The sequence below is a fragment of the Myripristis murdjan genome, chromosome 1 (genome assembly GCF_902150065.1).
Source record: "Myripristis murdjan chromosome 1, fMyrMur1.1, whole genome shotgun sequence".
Lineage (NCBI taxonomy): Eukaryota > Metazoa > Chordata > Actinopteri > Holocentriformes > Holocentridae > Myripristis > Myripristis murdjan.
Genome location: NC_043980.1, coordinates 8,769,599 through 8,792,653, shown reverse-complemented (window position 1 = coordinate 8,792,653; position 23,055 = coordinate 8,769,599). Strand labels below are relative to the sequence as shown.

The following is a 23,055-nucleotide window of genomic DNA, read 5'->3' as shown; positions in this document are numbered from 1 at the left end:
ATGCTGTAATAAACATTAAGTAACAGTTAATGAACATTAAGTAACAGTTAACTAACCGTTAACTAATGTGTCTAAGAATCATGTACTAATGCTGTTCATGCTAAGGTATTAATTTATATGTTATTTAAGGGTTATTGTAGATATTATTAACATTAGTAAATGCCATAATAATCATTAACTAACAGTTAATTACGGTATTAACTAACGTTAACTAACATTAATTGTTATACTCTTATTGTAAAGTGTTACTGTTTACTTTATGGCACAAAACTAGAAGATGGCACGATTATTCTAGCACGATCTGAACTCAGATTTCTTACAGTGGCAAATGATGGAAGGAATGAAAGGCCAATAGGGGAAAAAAGAGAGAAAAAACACTAACAACTCTACTGGTGTGAAGTAGAGGCTATCAACAAGTTGGCTACTAATTGTCATAAACATCGCGGCATTTCTTTACAGTAATTACACTGTTGTATCACATAGGGGTGGGATGATATTGCTAAATTCAATATATTGCAATGCAACAATGTGATAATACGTGTTATGGGGCAGAAGACAAAAAAAAAAAAAAATGATACTGGCGCCATGTTATTCTGGTGTAGTTTGCACCAGTTTCGCAATCTCCAAATCAAAATGATATTTTCAGCGCACACAAAGTATTTAATTGTCTTACATTTCTGGTGAGCCAGTGCCATTGTGGTGAAGCTTTTTTGGCTCTGGAATGAACATAATTATGCACACTCCTAATTTGTTGCCATTGATCTTTATTTATGATGTTGCTTCATGATTGTATTGAACCGTTCAGCGCATATTGTTTGTCAAATCAAATTATGAGATCTAATCCACTGTGTCACAGTTAATTTGACAGTTCTATCCCCACTTTTTAAACTGCAAAACAAAGCAGATTGAAAAAAGCTTTACTGGCATGGACAAAGGAAACAGTGTCACCAAAGGGTCAAAAACACAATTAATCACTGATATTTAGCTCTGTCTTGTTCTCATCCTAAATAATTATAGCTAAAATAATTATCTTACTCTTTCCCTGTGCCTAATGCACATCTGTGTGTTCAGCAGCTTAGATGGTCCTACATCCCCTCTGTCACCCGTGACCCAGGGTGGGATAGGGTTAAGCAAAAAATACAAAAACCTTTGTTTACACTCATATGCTCTCCCTTAATTAGTTAAAATTTCTCACACCTCATCAGAATCTATCTGTAATCAATTCCATCCTATTGTTGCTTTATGTCCATGCAATTCTCCAAACCTCAGTGGTATGGCTCAGCCAATTCTGTTGAATGTCACTTGTAAAATTTTGGTTAGGGTGACCAATCAATAGATCAATAGCGACATCAATAGTTCACCGTGGTGACAGGAGTATGTTATTGATTGCCATGTGGTTCGACTGGATTTTGTGTATTCCCTCTGGATTTTGTCAGTGGATTATTGAGCTTTGTTTAGTGGGCCCAATATAGCGCCCTAGGGAACTCCTCAGGCTGCAACTCATGAAACTGATGGGTTCCTCTCTTGCTGTGATGGTTAACATTAGTGCATGTAAAATACAACTGGAGGTGGAGCAGCTGCTGTGCAATGGTGTGCAGTGTTGTTTGAAAAAAGCAAAAAAAAAAAAAAAAGAAAGAAAAGAAAAAAGAAAGAAAGAAAAACAGCACAGTAACAGCACATGCAAAATACACAGTGTGGAATAATTCTATCTATCTTGACACTATACAGACTTAATAATTAATAATTTAGTCCACTAAACTTTACTCTGAAATTAAAAAATAGTGTTTCGTGTATTTACCAGTTCTACTCAAACTCCTCTGATTTCCTCTTTCACTATGATGGACAAGTAGAAGATCAGGGTTTCTGCACGGTTGTGTGCATTACTGTTTGTGCTGTGCTGATAATTTGAACACCACCTGATTAATGAGCGCATTATTTCCAATTCAGATGCTCCATATGGTCTGTAGGTGCTGCCAGATGAAAGGTCATAAGGTTACCAAAATTGACAGGTTCCATCCTTTATGCGACATGAATGTTGTCGCCAGATTTCATGACAACAGGCTGACACAGTGACATAATAGGCTCCCACAAAGAAAGAATAATCCCAAATCATTTTCAGACCTACACAGTGCAACAGGAATACAAGTGCCAATGTAAAATGGAACATAACATAACATAACATAACATAATAATGATTAAGCTGGAACACCACCGAATATTTTGCACATATCACACACAATGCTTGTCTCGCCTATCCTCTTTGTATTTACTCCTGTGCTCCAGACTGCCCCCTGCTGCCAGTGCCACTTATTGCTGCTCTTCCCTCATGCTGGTAACTGCCAATAAATATTACTGTCATCTTGGCATCGCCCACTGAGCCTGTTGGCGCTGAAATAACACGTTGGCTCCTGTAGAGAGATAGTTAGGTGGTGTATGTACCTAAGTGTGTGTGTGTGTGTGTGTGTGTGTGTGTGTGTGTGTGTGTGTGTGTGTGTGTGTGTGAACAGGTACGGGGTCGGCCAAGGTGAGCAGCAGCCTTCACAGAAACAGAGACCCAGCAATTAGCACAGCAAGTCTCTGGATGTGGATGGATGTGTGTGTGTGTGTGTGTGTGTGTGTGTGTGTCATTAGCATCACCTTTGTTGTTTTCCTCCTCTCTATCCTTCCCCTTCACTCTCTTCCTCCTCCCTTATTTCACTCTGTTCATCCATCGGTGTTGCACGTCCCAGCCGTCGGCGTAGCCATGGCGATGTAGGAGTCGGGTGGTCTGACCTCCTGCTGGACTGGAGTTATGAGCTCTGTCAGGCGTTTATGTGTGTGTGTGCGTGTGTGTGTGTGTGTGTGTGTGTGTGTGTGTTGTCTTAAATCTGTCCTCAGAGAACCAAACTTTCGTTTTGAGAAACTTTGAGACACTTTCACTGAACTTCTCATGCCACTGCAAGACAGACAGATAGATAGATAGATAGATAGATAGATAGATAGATAGATAGAAGATGGTAGCCATAAAACCACACCCATTCTGTATCTAACACTCCACCAAGAGGCCTTAAATAATTTCTGGTAATAATGTCTATTGACAGTTAATAGCATTATGATGCTTTTGACCTAATACATTTCCCATGAATGTAATAATAGACAGGATTTGCTCTTAGGGAATTGTGTGAAATTCAAATTATGTGGACAACACAATTGAAATTTTACAAACAGTCTCAGTGGTGAAGCAACAGTGCAGCAAGCATGCAGTGAAATGTGAGGCTTCCAACTATTCTGATTTTAAATGCATAAACTGATGAATTGATGATTGCTTCAGTTATTATACACAGAAAGTAAAAAACAGAACAGCAGATTCTATTAATTTTGAAGGACACAAGTGAGAACAATAACACACTCGGTAGGAGATTAATTCATGTGCCCGTGTGAAGTACGTGGTAACAGAGGTTGCCCCTTATCCCTCCTTCCCTTTCCCACACCAACACACACACACACACACACACACACACACACACACACGCACGCACACACACAGAAAAGCGACTTTTGTTCTTGCTGCTTTTTCTGTGATGACTATTTGAGAATACGGAGAAGAAAACTAATTATCTTTGGCGTTTATCATCTGCAGCCTCTTTCAAGTTTGATTCCCTCTGCACCTCAGAGCCCTAACAGAGCCCTATTAGTCACAGGCACGAATCCGCCAGTCAAAGTTCACCAAATTTGAACTCTAGGTGAAGCTGCAGTATGAATTCATATCACTGTCTGCTGCAAACAACCCCCGGCTTCACTGCTTGGGGCGATCTTATTGAAATGAACTGAAATCTTGGCAAAATATGTTATTTATCCTTGAGTGACCGCAGCTTTATGTGTATGTTTTTGGAAACTATGGCCCTGTTTATGGTTACCTCTACCCCCTTTTCTGTGATACTGCAGGCACAGGACACACTACTTTCAGCCAATTATTAAGGAAAGTTGGTCAGTGCTGCCTTGACCCATGACCGACCTCGCCGCTGAGTTTTGTGGCATTACATGGATGCACTTAGCCTGTTGTGATAAGTGGCAAATTAGGCCAAAAAGTCAATCACTGGCCCATGATTAACCTTACAATCACGCATTGTGGAAATCCATGTGGTACTTGTTGAGTTATCCTGCTGACGGATTAACAAACGGATGAACAGATGAACAGGTGGATGGACAGGGGCAATCACATGACCCCTGCCAGAGAGTTTCACTTCCCCTGGCGGAGGCAACCAGACGGAAAAAACTCTGCCAGATATATTTAGGTAGGACAGCGGTTGTGTACAGTATAGCCTTACAGACATAAAGAAAGGGGAATAGAGAGCCAGACTCAAACAAAGCCAGTCCCCTGGGCTCGGTAATTGACTGTCATCACTCTGATAGTAACACTTGTCACCAGTGATTGTAATCTGTGCGCCGTTCCCATGGGAGCCGCTGATTGGCACGCGTTAATCTATGTGTGTCTCGTTGCAATTACATGTTTGTGTGCTATTCCTCTGCCACAACAACTGAGATGAGCCTCAATTTAGGATCCTTGTCCCTACAGAAAAAAACACTTAGTACCCATGTCATGAGTTTTACCTCCTATCCTATTAATATCATGAATTTTAATGTGCTATCTTGTTAGCAACTCAGGAGAGACAGTGATCATAAATAAACTGACCTCCTAATTAACCTCCACATGCAGAGCTAGATGTTGGAGAAACAAAAAAATCCACACAGGGAGATCAATAACGAGAGGGAAGAGGAGGAGGAGTGTTGACAGAGGATGCTGTAGTGAGATGAGTGAATGCAAACAGGATGTCCAGAGGGTGTGAAGGAGCGGCACAGGAAAGAGAGGAAAAAAAGAGACAACAGGGAGATGAGGGAGAAAAGGCAAAGAGAAGGAACGGGAGGATAGATGGAGGGAGAAAATGAGGTAGTGAGGAAAAGAGGAGGAGAAGGAATGAATATGACTGCATTAAAGCAGCTCAGGTTCAGGTTTAGATTAGGCTGAGGCAATTAAAATCACTTTGGTGAATGTAAAGTTTTGTTGACCTCAACTTTTTTCTGAAGAGCTTGAAAGTGAGAATCCCCAATTATGTCACACAATCTAATTGATTCATTGAACCTATAGCACATATATATATATATATATATATTGACTGAAATATTCAAATCCATTTATATGGCTGCAGCCTTACATCAACTGTAAATATTTCAGGTGTCTCGGACACCTGTCGCGGACACCTTTTAATAATTTGTTATGGATGAAACTTAAGGGTCTTGATAAGAATATAAAATATTTCTCTTTTTTGGCTAATTCATTCCCTGGTGCAACCAAGAGTTGAAGAGGTTAAATTTAAATAAAATAAAATAAAATAAAATAAAAAATAAAAAAAACTTAAAAATGAAAACTGTACTCAAAGTAGAAAACATTTTCCACCTTTTGAAATTTGAGTTTGAATTCTAACATTTTAGCTGACTTTTTTTTTTTTTTTTTTTTCAGTTTTTAATTCAGTTATGCGCATCCTCATGATCTTCACCCTTTTAATCCTTGGGCTCAGGTCCATCCTCAAAAATGATATTCCCAAAATGAATAGAGCATATATCTGCACCTACAAGGTCTATATGAATAATCTTGGCATCATAATAAAGGTAACACTTGTGAGATTTCCGCAGAGGTGTAAACACACTCAGTCACGCTGACTTGGGCTTCATTTAGGCAGAAATGGTTTTGCTAAGCTGATAGTTGCGCTTCTTCTGGTCAGAACAATGTCACATGACCTCGTTCTCAAATTTTAAATACCTTATGAGGTTGTTTTATTATCCCTTTTTTTTTTATCCCTTTTACTTTCCACTGCGCTTTTTCAATGTCAAAACCACTGCTGGTGTCAGCCCTGCCTCCTGCTCACTCTGTCAGTAAAACATCATTGGAAATGACAATGCATTGCTTTTTAGTGCCACTTTAATATCTTCAACTCTGCTGGCTCCACCGAGGGGGTCCATCATTACAAACGCATGTGCAATGTGTGGCAAAGCTTTGTTCAAAGGCACCAAAAAAAAAAAAAAAAAAAAAAAAAATCATTCTCATCCAGATCCCAAAGTTTCTAAAGATGACAGATCTGTTATGCCGCACCAAAATGGAAATGTGTATAAAATGATGCACAAGAATGATTTTTTTTCTTTTTGTTTTCTGATGTGATGCTGCAGCTATAAAAATGGCGAGTAAGCAGATGCAGAATATGAATGTGAGATTTCTGTATATGATGGAGAACTCTGAAGCTACCAGGGGAAAATTCAAGGTGCTAATCACAGTTCAAAGGGTGAACTATGAATTTGATATGATAATAAGTTGGTGAGTGAGTGAGGAAGAGGGGTAGATGGAGGCTGAGAGTGTGTGTGTGTGTGTCTGCTGCTATCTGTTTTGTCAATGCAAGATCCTGTATGTTACACACACTTAACTTTTCCAGCCCACTCAACCTCTCCACAGTCACTGACGTCTCTTTGTCTCTTCTCCTCTCCATGTTGTTTATGCTCATTACATCGCTTTCGTTAAGACAGCTGCTTTTGCTTCGTGCATATTCAGCTACTTCCAGTTTTTCTAATATCGGGGACAAATGAAGGCAGCTCAGGTTGATTTATAGCTTCAACATGAAAAACATGAATTTTTACCCCACTGGCCTAACAGTTGTCTGTTTCTGTCTGCCCGTCCATCCACTCAACACTTTATTCCAGGGCAACATATCTTGAAATCTGTTGGGCAGATTGACGTGAAATGATAATTTCCGTCAGGCACGATTTGTCACAAAAACTGTCAGGTGGATGACCATGAAATTTGATAAGCACACTCATGCGCCTGAGGCGATTAACCCTGTCCATTTTGGTGAACCCATGACCTTTGCTATTGCGCCACCCTCAGATCAAAATGTCAGCTTTACACACAAGACATCATAAAATGAAATTAGTGAATTGCTTTCATATTGCGTTGAAGCTTTGAAGTCAAGACAGGCGTCAAACAGGGATGTCTTCTGTCACCATTCCTCCTCCTTCTTGCTGTTGACTGGGTCATGAGGGAAACAACTGAGGGCAAGAGAAATGGAATTTAGCGGACAATGTGGGAGCAGCTGGATGATCTCGAATTTGCGGATGATATAGTTCTCCTTGCACATACGCAGACACAAATGCAAGAGAAGACAGACAGACTTTCACAAACTGCAATAAAACTTGGTCTCACTCTTAATACAACAAAAAACACAAGTGATGAAGATCCACTCCAAAACCAGAAACCCCACCCTTGAATAGCACTGCCCTAGAGGAGGTAGAAGCTTTCGCCTGCCTAGGCAGTGTTGTAGATACCACGGGAGGAACAGATGCTGACACTAGAAGCAGAATCAACAAGGCGGGAGTGGTGTTTAACATGCTCAGAAAGATCTGGAGCTCAAAAAAAGATCTCCACCAACACAAAGATACGCAACTCCAACATCAAACAAGTAATGCTATATGGATCCGAAACATGAACAACAAAACACACAACACACAGACTGCAAACACCTGCCTCAGAAGAATATTAAACATCTGGTGGAAAGACAACAGCGTCAACAACGTGGACCTGTGGAAAAGAACAAACCAAGAACCCATAGACTTACAAATCAGAGAGAGAAAGTGGAGTTGGACTGGCCACACCCTCAGAAAACCTGCCACAAACATCCCCCGACAAGCTCTTAAATGGAACCCCCAAGGGAAAAGGAAAAGAGGTCGCCCCAGGAACAGCTGGAGAAGAAGTGTAGAGGCAGAAATGTCGGAGAGTGGGCTCAACTGGGGAGAGATTGAGCGAAAAGCCACGAATAGAGTGAAATGGAGGATATTTGTCCGTGGCCTATGCACCCAAGAGGAGCAAAGGGCTTAAGTAAGAAGTACTGTATTTCCCCAATTAATCGCCCGGGCGTTTAATATGCAAAATCAACTTGGACCCCAGGGGCTTAAAAGAACCAGGCGGCTGTTCACTGCAGGCCTTTATTTATTTTTGCACAGACCTGCACCAGGCCATTATTGTGATCACAGTTACTGTCCAACATATTTATAGTTGGTCGATTTAAGATTACGGTACACCCTTTTTTTCTAACGTTAGCTAGCTCTCTTATTTTGACAGAAAACAGAAGTGTCGCACAGTTATTGTGCGGCTGTTTACTTCTGCAAAAATAAGGTGAGTAGCCTTATTTTGGGTATTTTGGGCGTTTATCCCTTTATGGGCACTCATTGAAATACTTTGAAATTCAAAAAAACAAACCTAGACTGTTATTAGAGAACATGACAGGACTTTATTACTTCCATAAATTTTTTCTAAAATTTTCATTTTGTAATAGAAAATCAAAGCCATTGAGATTGGTCAAATGCCACAATCATGTGACCTGGGATGTAAACGATCTTTGCTGATTGGCTGGGTGAAGACCAAATGATTATTGAACTAACTGAGACAGGGGATGGGCCTGATATGTAAAATTTCTGAAATTACCAAAAATAGTCAATTAATTGGTGAAATACGGTAAGTTTAATATTGCGTGAATGTTGTTGATTGTGGTGATACTGTGACCTTTCTCCCAGCGTAACTCTCAGACCAAACATTTGAGCTGTAAGCAACATGTCTCTGAATGTAACGGATAAACTGCTGAGTGCAATCCTGCTTCCCGGGATATTAACAATTTCAATTTTGCTGTCGCCATTACATGTCCTTTAGTGCCACCTTTAGGACAAAATGTCACATTTGATATCTCAAAATCGATCGAGTGCATTGCCATTGAATTTGGAAAGCATATTATACTAGCCTGGGGATGAACTTTGTCAACTTTGGTGACCTCATAACCTTTCCTCTAGCGCCTCCCTCAGGCCAAAACCCCATTCTCCCACGACTTGCAACCACCCACCTTGCAGCCACCAAGGTAGCATTGGCTTTATTTTATTTATTCACCATAATTCACATGCCTTCACATTTATTCACCCATTGACCACAATTTATATACATTATCGATTGTACAGTGTGGTGAAATATCGCATTCTACTGTATTGCATTACTTTGTATAGCAATTTGTATTCTATTCTCCGCTGCTAGTAGACAATGTCTCTCTCATTTTTTTTTTTTTTTATTTTATTTTAGCCTCATCAGTAGTGGCGTTGTGTAATCACTGGTCAGTCTGTTCCGCTGGTTGTTCCGCTCTCAGTTACACAAGCCAGGACAGAAATAGCCCAATACAGTGGCAGCGGGCAGGAGAGGAAACCTACACACTCACCCCCGCATCATATGAACACCATACTATATCACAGAGAGAGAGAAAGAGAGAGAGAGAGAGGGAGAGAGAGAGAGAGAAATTCAGATTAACATAGGGAGGGAGAGAAAAATAAAGAAAGAAGGAAGATGGGAAGCACCACAGACCACACCAGATGGTCTGAGGGAAGTGTGTGTGTGTGTGTGTGTGTGTGTGTGTATCTCACCAGCAGCCTCATATCTGTGTAATTGCACACCAAGTATTTCCCTGCTCCAGTTGTACTTCCACACCCCGTATCTCCACATTTCTGCTAAATGACACCTCAGTCGGAAGCTTTTACGAAAACCGGCTCTGCTCTATCTCTCTCTTCCCAGTCCTCCTCTCCTCCTCTCCTGCCACCTGTTGCAGGTTTATCTCCCTCCGTTCATTTCCACAAGGTTATGGGCTGCTAAATTGACTCATACTACACTGTTAAACACCACAAAACCCTGGATTCCCCCTATTTGTACATGTGTTTATATATAAATGTAGGTGTGAGCAGCTCCTGGTGAGAAAATGTTTCCAAGCCATGTCCCACCAACCGAAATGTTGAACCAAAGCCTAAGGAAATATAAAACCCAAGATTTTATATGGCTGAAATTGAGATTTAGGCCACTCATGAACTGTAGCAGGTTGATAAAATGATGCCGCATTTCCGGGCTGGATCCTTCATGTTTTTGAGATACTGAACAATAAAATGAGATTGAAGTAACTATTCATATTCTCTCTGGTTGGTGGCATGTTTATACTCCCAATATACACACAGAGACCATACACACACCCACACACACACACACACACTCACACATACACACACGCTCACAACACATTCTCACACGTCTACGGTGCACACAAGCACAGTACAAGGGGCACCACACACACACACACACACACACACATACACACACATTCACAACACATTCTCACACACGTCTACGGTACAAACAAGCACAGTACAAGGGGCACCACACACACACACACACACACACACACACACACACACACACACACACACATGCACGCACGCACACATGCATGCGCAACAGTATGATCCCAATATTTTTGTCAGCACCGGTTGCCACAGCAACAGGGCAGAGCTTGTCTCAAGGAATCCTCTGGCAGCTGTGCAGCGGCCGTCTGGGAGAGAGCAGCAGAGCAAGAGACACTGAGAGACACAGGAGAGAGAGAGAGAGAGAGCGAGAAGAGAAGAGAAGCAAACAAACAGAAATGATGCGATGAAAGGTAGAAAGTTGAACGATGATTAGCACCTTTTCATGTTGTTTTATTCCGCAAAACTGTTATCTACAGACATTCAGTTTAAACCACGCAGCCAAAAGCTCCAAGCCAAGACAGCTGCGTGACATCTGGCAACAAGGACGTCCTGTGGTTAGACAGACCGTCCTTCACTGCCGCTCTGTCGCCGACCTCTGACCTCCTTGGACGGTAGAAATGACACAACACCAAAAACTGTAGTTGTCGCAAACACCAGTGATAGTCCACAGGTCTTAGTAGAGTAGAAGAATCTGGTTCTTCTTTGTGAGTGCACTTTTTGTCATTCCCCAAGCTGCAATAAAAGATGAACTATGAAAAAAATGCAGATGGTCAATGTAAGCGAGGACCATTGGGACTCAATTGTGAAAAATGTGAAAAACGTGTGGAAAGAATCAGAATCAGAATCAGAATCAGAATACTTTATTGATCCCCAGGGGGAAATTACTTTTTGTTACAATAACAACTCCCACTCAAAGTGTAAAGTAAAAAGAGCAAATAGTCAAGAAAAATAAAGAAAGGAATATAAATATAAATATAAATATATATAGAATAAAAAGAAAGAAAAAATATATGTACAAGTGCAAACATGGACAGGAGTTATTGCACTATCGGTTATTGCACATAAGTATGGTATTGAATATGGATTATTGCACAGAGGGAATTTGCACAAGAGTTACAATAGGGGGAACAATATCAGTGAGTTGGCCTGACGATATTCCAAATTTGTTATCCTTTTATAACTTTTATAGCCTTTTACACTGTCACATTAACTCAGTAACTTTTACATTTTAAATGAGATACTTTTTACTTTTACTTCAGTAGGTTTTTACAGCGGTACTTCTACTTTTACTCAAGAATAATATCAGCAAAGTAGTAGTACTTCTACTCGAGTAGCAATTTGCAGTGCTCCTCTCCACCACTGCTTGATAGTTGTAGAGAACAGATTTCTACTGCCATTCATTTTAATGCTGTTAGGTTGAAGCGGTTGCCCAATATTTCAGACCAGAGCAGTTGGATCAAAATGGAAGCTTGTACTTCCCACATCGGACGTGCAAAGTTCCTGCATGCACTCGAAGGCACCATTAATCCCCCCTACCAGCATGTCAGTATGACTGGACATCACAGACTGTAGTAATGGGTCCTGCTGTCACTCACACCCACACAACCTTTGACATCTATGTATCTCAGTGTGTCTCCGAGCGTGCTGTGGAAAATCAGAGCGTGCGTGCATGCATGTGTGTGTGTGTGTGTGTGTGTGTGTGTGTGTGTATGCGTGCACATCTTTATGTGCATGTGCATTAGTGCTTGTGCAAAGTGAATATGTCACTTCTGCCTCCGTGTGCACATCTGTGTGTTTATGCATGGACGTGTTTTTACTTATGCACGTAGAACATGTTCGTGTGCATGAACAAGAGGTGAGCAAGTGTGTGTGTGTTGGCGTGTGTGTGTGTGTGTGTGTGTGTATGTCTATATGTGTGTCCACATTCCTCAGGCCTGACAGAGCTTCGGGAAAAAGGGTCTGACATGAGATGCGGTGAAGCATTACTGTGTGATATCCCATGACATTTACGACTGTCCGACACACACACACACACACACACGCACACACACACCATTACACACACACATGCTTCATCCTCCCTTTATCCAGTCAGCTGTACTGGATCGAAGAACCCCTGATGGAAAATTTAAGGGAAAAAAAAAGGATCTGGCAGCCGCTTTGATCCAAGAACATTATACAGTGATGGAATGGAGGAAGAGGAGCGACGTATGTACGTAGGGATGGATTGAATGAGTGACAGAGACAGGAAAAGACGGATGGGAATCAATGAGCACGGGGGTAAGATAAACGTGTGAAGAGATAGTAGCAAATGCATTAAATTCAGTGATTAGTTGCCCTGCATTTTGAACGTGCTGAGAGAGCAGCCCAGTAACTGGCAACACACTGCAAAAAACTCAAAATCTTACCAAGATTATTTGTCTTATTTCAAGTCAAAAATGTCTTATTTCAAGTCAAAATATCTCATTACACTTAAAATAAGACATGATTACCTCAGAAGTAACTTTTCACTTGTTTCAAGTGAAAATTCACTTGAAACAAGTGAAAATTTGCCAGTGAAAAAAGTGAAAATTCACTTGAAATAAATGAAAATTTGCTAAAAACAAGAAACAAATTTTGCCAATGAAACAAGCAAATTTTCACTTGTTTCAAGCAAATTTTCACTTGAAACAAGAGACAATTGTCTAAAAACAAGTTACTTCTGAGGTGATCATGTCTTATTTTAAGTGTAATGAGATATTTTGACTAGTAATAAGACATTTTTGACTTGAAATAAGACAAATAATCTTGGTAAGATTTTGAGTTTTTGCAGGGCAACACTGCACTTTCAGGCTTTTTAAAACAAAGTAAATACGTTCTCGGGTGATATGCCATGCTGAATTAGCAAAGGAAAAGTCACACGTTGCACAGCAGAGAAAAAAGTAGACCAAATGCAAAGTGAAATACAAGACGGTTTCCACTTTCGGGCAGAAAGACACGTTTGAGCTGAAGAGGCGATATCTCGGCCTATACTGCACAATCAAACAGATCTATAAACAGCTTTGAATAATTTGTTCAACCTTTATTTTGCCAGGTAAAGTTGGCTGAGCAGCATTTCTCACTTTGTCCCATCAAGACTTTTTCAGCTTGTCTGCATTTTGAAAAAGTGAGCCTTACTGTCACAATCCACCTGAGGGAGAAAAGTCTCCTTTACCGCATTGGTAGTGCTGACTGGTTTCACGCCATACTTTGCTAATGCAACGTCTATTTGAAATTACAAGCAGGGATACACAGTTACATCATATCCTCATCAGCAGCAGTGGAAATTAAACGCTGAGTGTTTAATCTGTGGTTCCTGATGACATGTCGGTATCTCCTTAAAAGACGCCCCTGAGCCACAGTAACATCCCCCATCTCTCTAACTTTCTCTGTCTCTCTCTCTCTCCTCTCTCTCTCTCTCTCTCTGTGACTGTTAACTTCATTTGATTGTCAACTGGTTGCCATGGAAATCAGAGGTCGTTTGCCTCCCGTGCGTCTCTTTGGAAACAATAAAAATAGGAGAGAGAGGGAGACGGAGGGAGAGCGAGGTAGAGAGATGGTTGGTGAGTGTGACGCCTTGCAGTGAGGTATTAAGAATTCATTTAGCCCCCGCTGCCTCAAAACTCTCAGCCTCCCAGCTCTTTACAGTTCTGTCATGCCGGCGCTTTCGGCACATCCAAACCTTTTGGGAAATAGTCGGCGCTGCCACTGAATATTCTTCGGCCTTTTAAATCTTGGATTTGTTTCCTGCCAGGTCCATATGTCGGAAATCGCTCAGCTCAGGGAGCTCTGGATCAAACGATGACATAGCTTTACTCTGCTGGGTTGGAAGATGGGCTGTAGGCAGACGCCTGCCGGGGAAAATCTGAGTGGCAAAAATTCATGTGAAGTGGTTTCCCACCCTAAGATCAAAGTTACCTGGAGCAGGAAACTTTACCTCCAACTAGGATGGATTGATATCTTGGTTTGGTGATGTATTGCTTTAATAATGGCCCTTTAATTTTTAAAAAATTGGATGTTGCCAGTCTGGGTCATCCCATGCCAATATGCAATGAGTGAGGAAATTATTTTCCTTATCTGCTCCTTGGACAGCAGACGAGGTGCTGCTTCTGGGAGGAACCACTTAATGCAATTAATCTTTGACATTAAAATAGTCAAATTTAGAGATATTGAATATTGGTGCAAAATGTCAGCTGTCAACAGTTTCAAACTAAAAAAGGCAGCATGTTTTAACATCTATGTTAGCTGATACCCAATGGTGTGCACATCAAATCTGGCAAACAAACGCAAAGACACACCAGAGCACTTCCTCCATGATGACAGCAAGTTTCTCTAGTCTCCTGCCGCTGAAAAAGTGCAGCTGATTGGGTGGCCGCACTGGAAGAGGGACGCCGCCTCTTCAGTTTCAACTTGGAAGAAAATGGCAGCTTGTTCATCAGTTTTTTTATTCTTTCATTTTCCATCGACACAACACACAAGTATACGTTCCAGAAACACTTGAGGTGAGAAATGCACAATGCTGTTGCTGAATCTCAATTCCGACTTGATCTGCGAGGCCCGGTTGGTCCAGGCTTTTGCGGGCCAAGCTCAGTAATTTGGAGGATTTATTGGAGGTTCATAAGGTTGAACTCGAGTCAACTTGAAAGCTGGCGAGTGATCAGTCTGCTGGCTTTACACACTCGCGACTACATCCCTAACTCTCCATGGACAATGAATGGACTGTGTCCGACAAACGAAGCTGGATTTGGCGTTTGGGTGCCGTAACTCCAGCTACTCCACCCGAGACTTTACGTGCCAAGCCTCTCGATTTTAGATGCGATCTTCATGCCCTCCAGCGGTTCTTCCAGTCTCATTATATCTCATTAAATGTCTCCAATATGTTGATCAAATTTCAAACTCTGCCACTCCACCGGACTTGTTAGAAATTTTGATTTATCATTGCTGCTGATAAATATTCAGTGGCTTTATCTTATTCAAACTTCTGTCTTCACTGAAAACACAGAAGGCAAGAGGAGCCTTCCATTCAGATTATTAAAATATGTTGGTCTGTCAAAATTATAGCAAAAAACAGCACAGTGCTTAGAGTTTAGGGAATGATAATAAAGTATCATAATGACTAATATGATGAGTAAAATATACAGAATGTAATAACCTAACATAACCGCACTACTGTGAATGAGGATGAGTGATATATTAGGTTACTGTGTTGTGAAAATCTTCCTTAATTTTCGGACGGTCAAGGCTGGAGGAGCAGAGTTTGTTGTCGGCAGCTCCCACTTGTGAGCGAAATGTCGCTGAAAATTAAAAGTATTCCAGCGGTGGACATTAAAACATTTTCCGAGTTAATCTTCTCAGAACAAGACGTGTGTAATAGGAGTTCGTGTTTTGAATTACACTCTGTTTTCCCATCCGGTGGTGGAAATGTGTGTGTGTGTGTGTGTGTGTGTATGTGTGTGAAAGAAAGAAAGCGAGAGAAGGAGATACAGGGCCTCCTCCAAGGCACCTACACTAATTGACTCATTTTTCAGAAGTGCAGAGGGAGACAGACACAGGCACTTACTCGCTGCAGGAGGCAGATCATGTAGAGGCAGCGCGCGAAGGAAGACAAACTGGTATACTGGGCATACTGGTGAGCTGCACGGGGATTTTCGAAAGCATACACTCGGCAGCGGGAATAACCCCAAGATGATCCCGTTAGCATTACCCCTAAAGGCTGCCTTCATTACTTTGACTGAGGGGATTAAAAAAAAAAAAAAAAAAAAATGCTGATATGCAGTTTTTCCAGCTATATTATTAACACTGAATTGTATATGTGTGTATACAGGCTTTGCTTTGAGATGGTGCGTTCAGAGGGCCTGCGGGGGTCCAACATCAGCTAGATGACAGCTGGGGAGGATGTCTCTGTCTCCTCATTAGGAAAGGCTTTGGAAAATTGCTGAAGTAGCAAAAGTGTATGCATGTGTGTGTGTGTGTGCCTCCTGAACGATGGCAGAATTTGAAATGTGCCATATGGATCCTTTGTAAATAGGCTAATAAATAAGTAATGATGTATGGTGAGGTGTCAGAGTGCCTTAACACGCTTATAGGATGACCACATGCTAACAAGTTTGAGAAAAAATGAAGAAATCATTCATTTAGGGAGTGAACATAATAATAATGCTGATAATAACAATAATAATAAAATCTGAGTAATATCTGGAACAGCCTAGAAATGGAGCTGCTACCTTTTTTTTTTTTTTTTTGAAGGTAACTGGGATTTAAAAAGCGGGGAAGAGTGTGGCAGCTGTCACAGTTAGCTTAAAGCCGCTTCAACCCTGTCAGTCCCATTGGTGGGTTTGTCATTAAAAATGCATGCTGTGCGGCTGAGCTTTGTTCAAACCCTCAGAAACTTTATTCAAATTGTAGTTGAGATTTTGGGGTTTCCAGTGGTACCAAATATGTCCTGCTGAATTACAGGGAAATGTGAATAAAAATGATGTAAAAGACATCTAGATATTTTATATGTGATGTGATGCTGGAGTCATAAAACAATGGCATCTTCCAGTTCAATAGTTCAATCAAGTTGAAGTAACTTCAGTAAAATGTTGTAACCAGCAGAATATATATGTAACATTGGACTGTATGGAGGATTTTTTTTTTTTTTTTTTGCAAACTTTGAAGTGAAATTTAAGGGGAAAGTGGGATTCAATGAGTTAATTATTCAACTTGTCTGTGTACAGTCAGCTTGTTGTTATGGTTACAATGAGCAATTGTGATTGTTAGCATTGATAAAAAATAATGAATTAAGTTGTTCAAGTCTGAGGTGCCTTGATGCATTGACCTTTTTAACAGACCTCCAGCCAATAAGATTCAAATACTTGTGTTTGCATGTATGTGTGCGCATTTGAGTGTATTTTGAATGTGTGTGTGTGTGTGTGCACATTTACCTACTTTTGTGCCTGATTCATTTGGCATGTTCTCATCTGAGTATCGAGCAGCCAGAGACTGTCAGCCGGTGCTTTTGAAAGCACCGTTTGAAGGTACAACCCAATTAAAATTGTATCTTGCAAGCTATTAAGGGGTGTGTATGTGTATGTGTGTGTGTGTGTGTGTGTGTGTGTGTGTGCGCGTGTGTGTGTGTGTGATGTCGGTTTGGCAGCACCGTCTGTGAAGTAGCACAAATGAGTATTTGATGACAAATCTTCCCTCTTAACCTTGTCTCTCATGTCTGCTTTACAGCTATTAGCCTGTGGGACATCAATATTAAACATGCCTCTCTGCAGCGCTGAATATTTCTTCTTAAATTACCCCCATCAGGTTGCACACATTGATTTCATGTTTGATTTAATGTGAAACCTAATGTGAACAAGTGAGAGTGTGTGAGCATGTGTGTGTGTGTGTGTGTGCTTAGGTGTGGGTGGGTGTGAGCATGCATGCATTTATGTTTACGTACATGTACATACGCTGCCTTGCATGTGTACTTCATAACTACGTGAGGGTGCAGGTGTGTGTGTGTGTGTTGTTTATGTGCTCACATGTGCTGTTGCCCACACACTGACTATCTTTATCCATGGCTGTGATATCCACAGTTGTGTTTCTCGCGGTGGAAAGGTTCGTGCATGGGTCAAGAGACTCATGTTGGGGATTTCATCTCTGGGAACTCTGTCAAGCCGTTGACTGATGAGGCTTCGATGAAGCTCGGATGCCGGTTTTAATGGATGCAGGGGATTTTTGTGCCTCTGTTTCCACTTCCACCTGCCCTGCAGAGTATATCTTCAGCAGGGAAAGAAAGATTGAAGGCGATAAACAAGTGGCTGGTGAGATATGGCAGTTTTGGAGACAATATTCGATTCAAGTCGTGCATTCCTTTTTAAATTTCCACTGACAACCTGAAAGACCAATGAGACTGCGGGTGGGTCATATGAGCACCCTCTGTTTCCCCGTAATTATCCGGGACCTTCTCCCTGATCTGTTTGTAGGACAAAGCCTGGGAATGACGTCGGCTTGTGAATGACTATAATTATGACTTTGCTCGATTTTAAATATAGCACCGGCATTATCAAGTCGTGTGCTCATTTCTGGGGTATCTATGATTGTCCCTCTAACCGCTGATAAAGCAAGGCACTTTTGAAGGCATCGCCCAAAAAGAAATTAAAGATGACCCCCTGACTGACTGCCTTGGCGGTGCTTTGAAATTAAATCGTCGATCTATCTTTAAAACAGCCGCGCATGATAAGAGGTCAGCTTTTCTGTTTATCCCGTGGCAATGGATGCAAATGCACGCAGAAGCTGAGCCTCAATTAGCCTCAAACTGCAATTTCCTTCTAAAAAACACATAAATCATCTGGTAATATATTGTCATCTGATGCTGTGATATAACAGACACAAGCACAAGTGTACATGATGATGGATGATTGTTTTTTTAGATGGATTTGAGATGCATCTTTTTCCGAGGGTGTCAGCACAATCTTTTTTTTTTGAGTCACTTCTTGAAACTTTCTCCCCCCCAAACTTTTTTGCTTATGCATCATGTTTTATCCTTTTTTTCACACCTAACTCTTTACCCACTATTGTTTGTATTTTTAAATATATTTAGTTTCTGTATGATGTTTGATTACTGAAGCACTTTGTAGACTAACATAAGAGGCAGAGGCACAGAGGGACAGAGTGAAAGGTAATCTCCATACCTTGCAGTGCAATATGGACGCAGAATAACCACTTTCTTATTTTTCTTTTTCTCTGTCCTCTTCAAGCTGCTCCTCTCCTGTAGGCTGTGTGTTGGAGGTTGGTGGGGAGCATTTTCAGCATCCTGTGCTGCAGCCCTAGGGAGGGATTGGACCTCCGGGGTTATTACACATCCACCTTCTCTCAGCACACACTGCATATTCAATCTCTCCATCACACTCTGCTGGTTGAACTTTTTGTCCTCTCTCTCTCCTAAATACAGCTTGGTCCTACATGTCCTGCTTCACCCTTAACTTTTCCTCAAAAGTACTTTTCTTTATTAAATATTTAGTGATGTGAGGGTTTTAGGTATGCATAGGGATATTTTCCTGACATTTTGGCTGCAGCTTAGGTTGCTCAGAGTAAGAGGGGATTTTCCTCGCTTGACCCCTGCAGCAGCTGAGGTTTGGTGTCTCGCTAAAGCACAAGCTGATACATTTGGCTGTTGCAGGATTAAAACCTGTGAAACATCCAGTGTGTTAGTGCGCTGAGTATCATACTGAAGAGGAGGATGACGTGGCTTTTGTAATTTGTTCCTCTGCACTCTTTCCTCTTCGCTCAGAAGACGACAAAGATCTGTATTCAAGATGCAACTTGCGTCAAAATTAACAACTGAAACTAATGTGGTCTTGAGTGGCATTTCCTTTGCCCAATTCTCTGTAGTAGTGAGGCATTCAAGATATCATAAAGCTAACCAATATCATGTTTCAGACTTTGTATCTGGACAAACCAAAGTGCTTATTACATGATGACGTTGCCCTGGTTTTCAGCCGTGTTTGTTGTGGTGGTGAGAGAACACTATGCTGTACAGTGGGGTTTGCAAATGCATCACCATGTCATCACGCTGCTATGTCACTGATATCATGATATGACACTATTTTTGTGTACAAATCTATACCAGTTTTATCATGAATAATACGATACGGCATGGTCCTAACTTTGGCTTTTGATGTCATACAGTCCAGCGTTTTGGATGCTTGGAGTCCTCAACTATGGCAGACAATAATAATCAAACTCACTGATCAACCCTGGTAAATTAATCTGTTTCCAACAGTAATTTAGTCAAAGTCATCCTCTGCAATAATGATGATCTTACTGATGAAAATGTTGCTGGTTGTCCTGACACACTGACATGGTGATGATAATTATGACTGATAATAGGTATGGTGATGATAATGTTAGTGATGATAACAATTATGTTGATAATATCAACTCAGTGATGAAGATGACCTGTTAGATTCAATCCATGCATCACCTCCCTTAAAAAAATCTCACATTGTCTGTCTATTTTAGAAGATAATTTAGATAATAGTAAAAATGTCCCATTTTCTGCTCTAAAATGTTGGGTGTTAACCCTGATGTTGCACTCTGCTTCAACCATTTTGCCTCACATAGCAATGGCATTGCCATGGCAACCTTTTTTTTTTTTTTTTTTTTTCATCAAACGCTGGATTTTGAAAACAGTTTAAGTATGGATGCAAACACTGTGGATTTTTTTTTTTTTTTTTTTTTTTTTTATTGCACAGTATCTTCAACAAAAGTTCATATCCCACAATGTCCCCATTACAGCTACACTATATACTACTTTAACCTTAGGTCAGCAGTTTGTCACTTGTCACCACTGCAGGAAGATGCTGCAAACACAGACAACGTGCAATAAAAAAAAAAAAAAAAACACTGATGCTCACCGTTCTTTCATTGTTACTGCCTTGTTGCTCTCACTGCATCACAGAGTCAATAAGAGGAATTATTGCACTCATTATTGCTTTGTTGGTGCTTCAAAACCTTTAAAACAGCTCCATAAGAGAATAATGGCTTGCACTCCAAAGAAGATAGAGTTTCCCAACCTTTTAGTTAAGAAGTTGTTTAAAAAAAAAAAAAAAAAAAAAAAAAGAATAGGACCACAGACTGACTGATAACGTATAATATCGTCATCAGTTGCACACTGAAATATGAGCTGAATGAAAACTCTCAGATTGTGTTGTATGCTCCGTCACCATCATGCTGTTCTCCTTAACCCGGTGTGTTTCTACGTGGTTCGAGCGTGTGAGTATGATGGTGATCCTGCTGAACTGCGTGACCCTGGGAATGTACCAGCCATGTGAGAACATCGACTGCTCCTCAGACCGATGCCAGATACTGCAGGTACGCATACACATACACACTCACACACACGTATGCTGGTATTGCTATCTTTGTGTGGACATTGTAACGACTGGCATTCATTCTCCACAGCCATAACCATAACCAGCTAATGTCTAATGCTAACCAGAATCCTAACCTTAACCTAGTCCTAAATCTAACCTTAACCTGTAAGATTTGGGCAGAACTGCTGTTCACACACACACACACACACACACACACACACATGGGGCCATATACATGTACACACATATGCACACAGCTGCACATAACACTGACATAAACACACAGAGCTATACATGCGCATACACACACTCAGGTGTAAAAGCCATGCATGCACACAGACACATAAACACAGATTTCTATGAATTCCTGTGCACAGAGGTGTGTTCTCACATAGGGAAGCGCACATTCACATGCACACTCTCTCTCTCTCCCACTCTCTTTTTTGCACCGTCCCTCTCCCCTTAACTCTCTGTTTCTTTTCAATTTTCTCCATCCTCTCTCCCTCTCCCTCCCATGCTGTGTATGTGGGGCCTGTAGCTCTGTGCTGTGACTCACCACTAGCATGTGGTCTTTGATGATGCAGCGAGCACAACTGTTTCTCACGTACAACACCTCAGCAGCTTCCCTCGTCATCTGGCAAAAAGCAGGATCCCTTCTCGATGTGTGTCAGAGGTGGCTCGAGTGGGTGTAGCGTGTGTGTGCGCCTCTGCTTGTGTGTATGTGTGTGTGTTACGTGCAGTCGTGTCTATCAGTGTAAAATGCTTGTTGAATCACCCTGGCATCCTGTTTTTTTTATTTTTTTATTCTTTTTTTTTCAAATTCTCACATGCACATGCACACAAACACGCACGAGCTGCCACACTCATGTGCAGCTCTAGAGTCAGAAAACACACATGCACATGCACACACACACAGTGCATTGATTTGGCTCCCTGGGAAAAGGTGGCTGGTGAACAGGACCTAATAGAATTTCACCCCCCAGTATCTATAGACCCCACTCAATATCAGCATGGATTTAGTGGGCTACGGCGCCAGGGTCAATATGCCTCTCTCAGAAAATCCTTTGCTTAATGCAACGGCTTCAGTGGTGCCTCAACAGCACAATCTATAGGCTTCGAACACATGCGGATCTCATGACAGTTGGCTTTGGGGATTTCATTGAAGTTATTTAGTCCGCCAGTGATGGATGGATGGATGGATGGATGGATGCACTATTAAAACATATCCACCTTAACAAGTCAGCCATTCTTATACTGAGTGTTAAAAATCTGTCTTTTTCTAAAAACAAGTGAAGATTCTGCCGGTGGGATGTGCTAATCCCGATCGTTTCCCGATGCTAATCAACTTGTTTCCAGAATGAAAGTGGGCCGATCTGACTCATTCCAGTGTTTCAACATATTTATATCGTTCACAGAAAAATTCCCAGAAAAGTGCCCAGACACAAGTGGGATTATCACATCCCAATTCTTTTGCATTTTGTCATTTTGTTAAGGAAAAAAAAACAAAAAAAAACGCATCATGGTTTCTCGAGCTAAGCACGCAGTGTTTTCATCATATTCATTAAGAAATTCATGAGAATCAAGTTGTGACACAAACAAGCCCTTGAAAAGAGCATCTTGCAGGCAAACAACCCTCTTCATCAACAATTTTAAGTGCGGATTCCGCGCTTCGGCTTTTCGACTGATCCACCAAGGCTGCCACTCGTGTTACTCCGAGCACGTTGTGTAATCAAAGTCGATGTGATCTGAGCTTAAACCATGGAAAACGCTAATCCTTGCTTCCTGACTTACTGGTGAAGATGCCTACATCTTCCAGCGATGATAGCAGCAACTGTGAATCAACATATTTGGGCAAAGTCTTTGCATAACCTTTCAAAGGATCTCACATATGCTCACATGTGCACCAGTAGCTAGGGGAAGTTAATGTGAATCAGGCACAATCTCAGTTTTCATGGCCTGACATCCAAATTAGTCTTATGTGGGGAAAAACAATGGGATTTGCACATAAATTGCAACTATTCAACCATAACAGGCACCAACTGGCTTCATTATTACACTATACTTA

General features: G+C 41.2%; 1 protein-coding gene across 1 annotated transcript in view; it reads left to right on the top strand.

Moving 5' to 3' along the window:
- The window catches only part of LOC115359916 (voltage-dependent T-type calcium channel subunit alpha-1I-like), a 222,209-nt gene that overhangs the window by 17,580 nt on the left and 181,574 nt on the right, over nucleotides 1-23,055 (top strand). Inside the window, exon 2 of the mRNA XM_030052613.1 lies at nucleotides 20,877-20,988. Coding sequence (XP_029908473.1) covers nucleotides 20,877-20,988 — 112 coding nt within the window. The remainder of the gene's footprint in view (nucleotides 1-20,876; nucleotides 20,989-23,055) is intronic.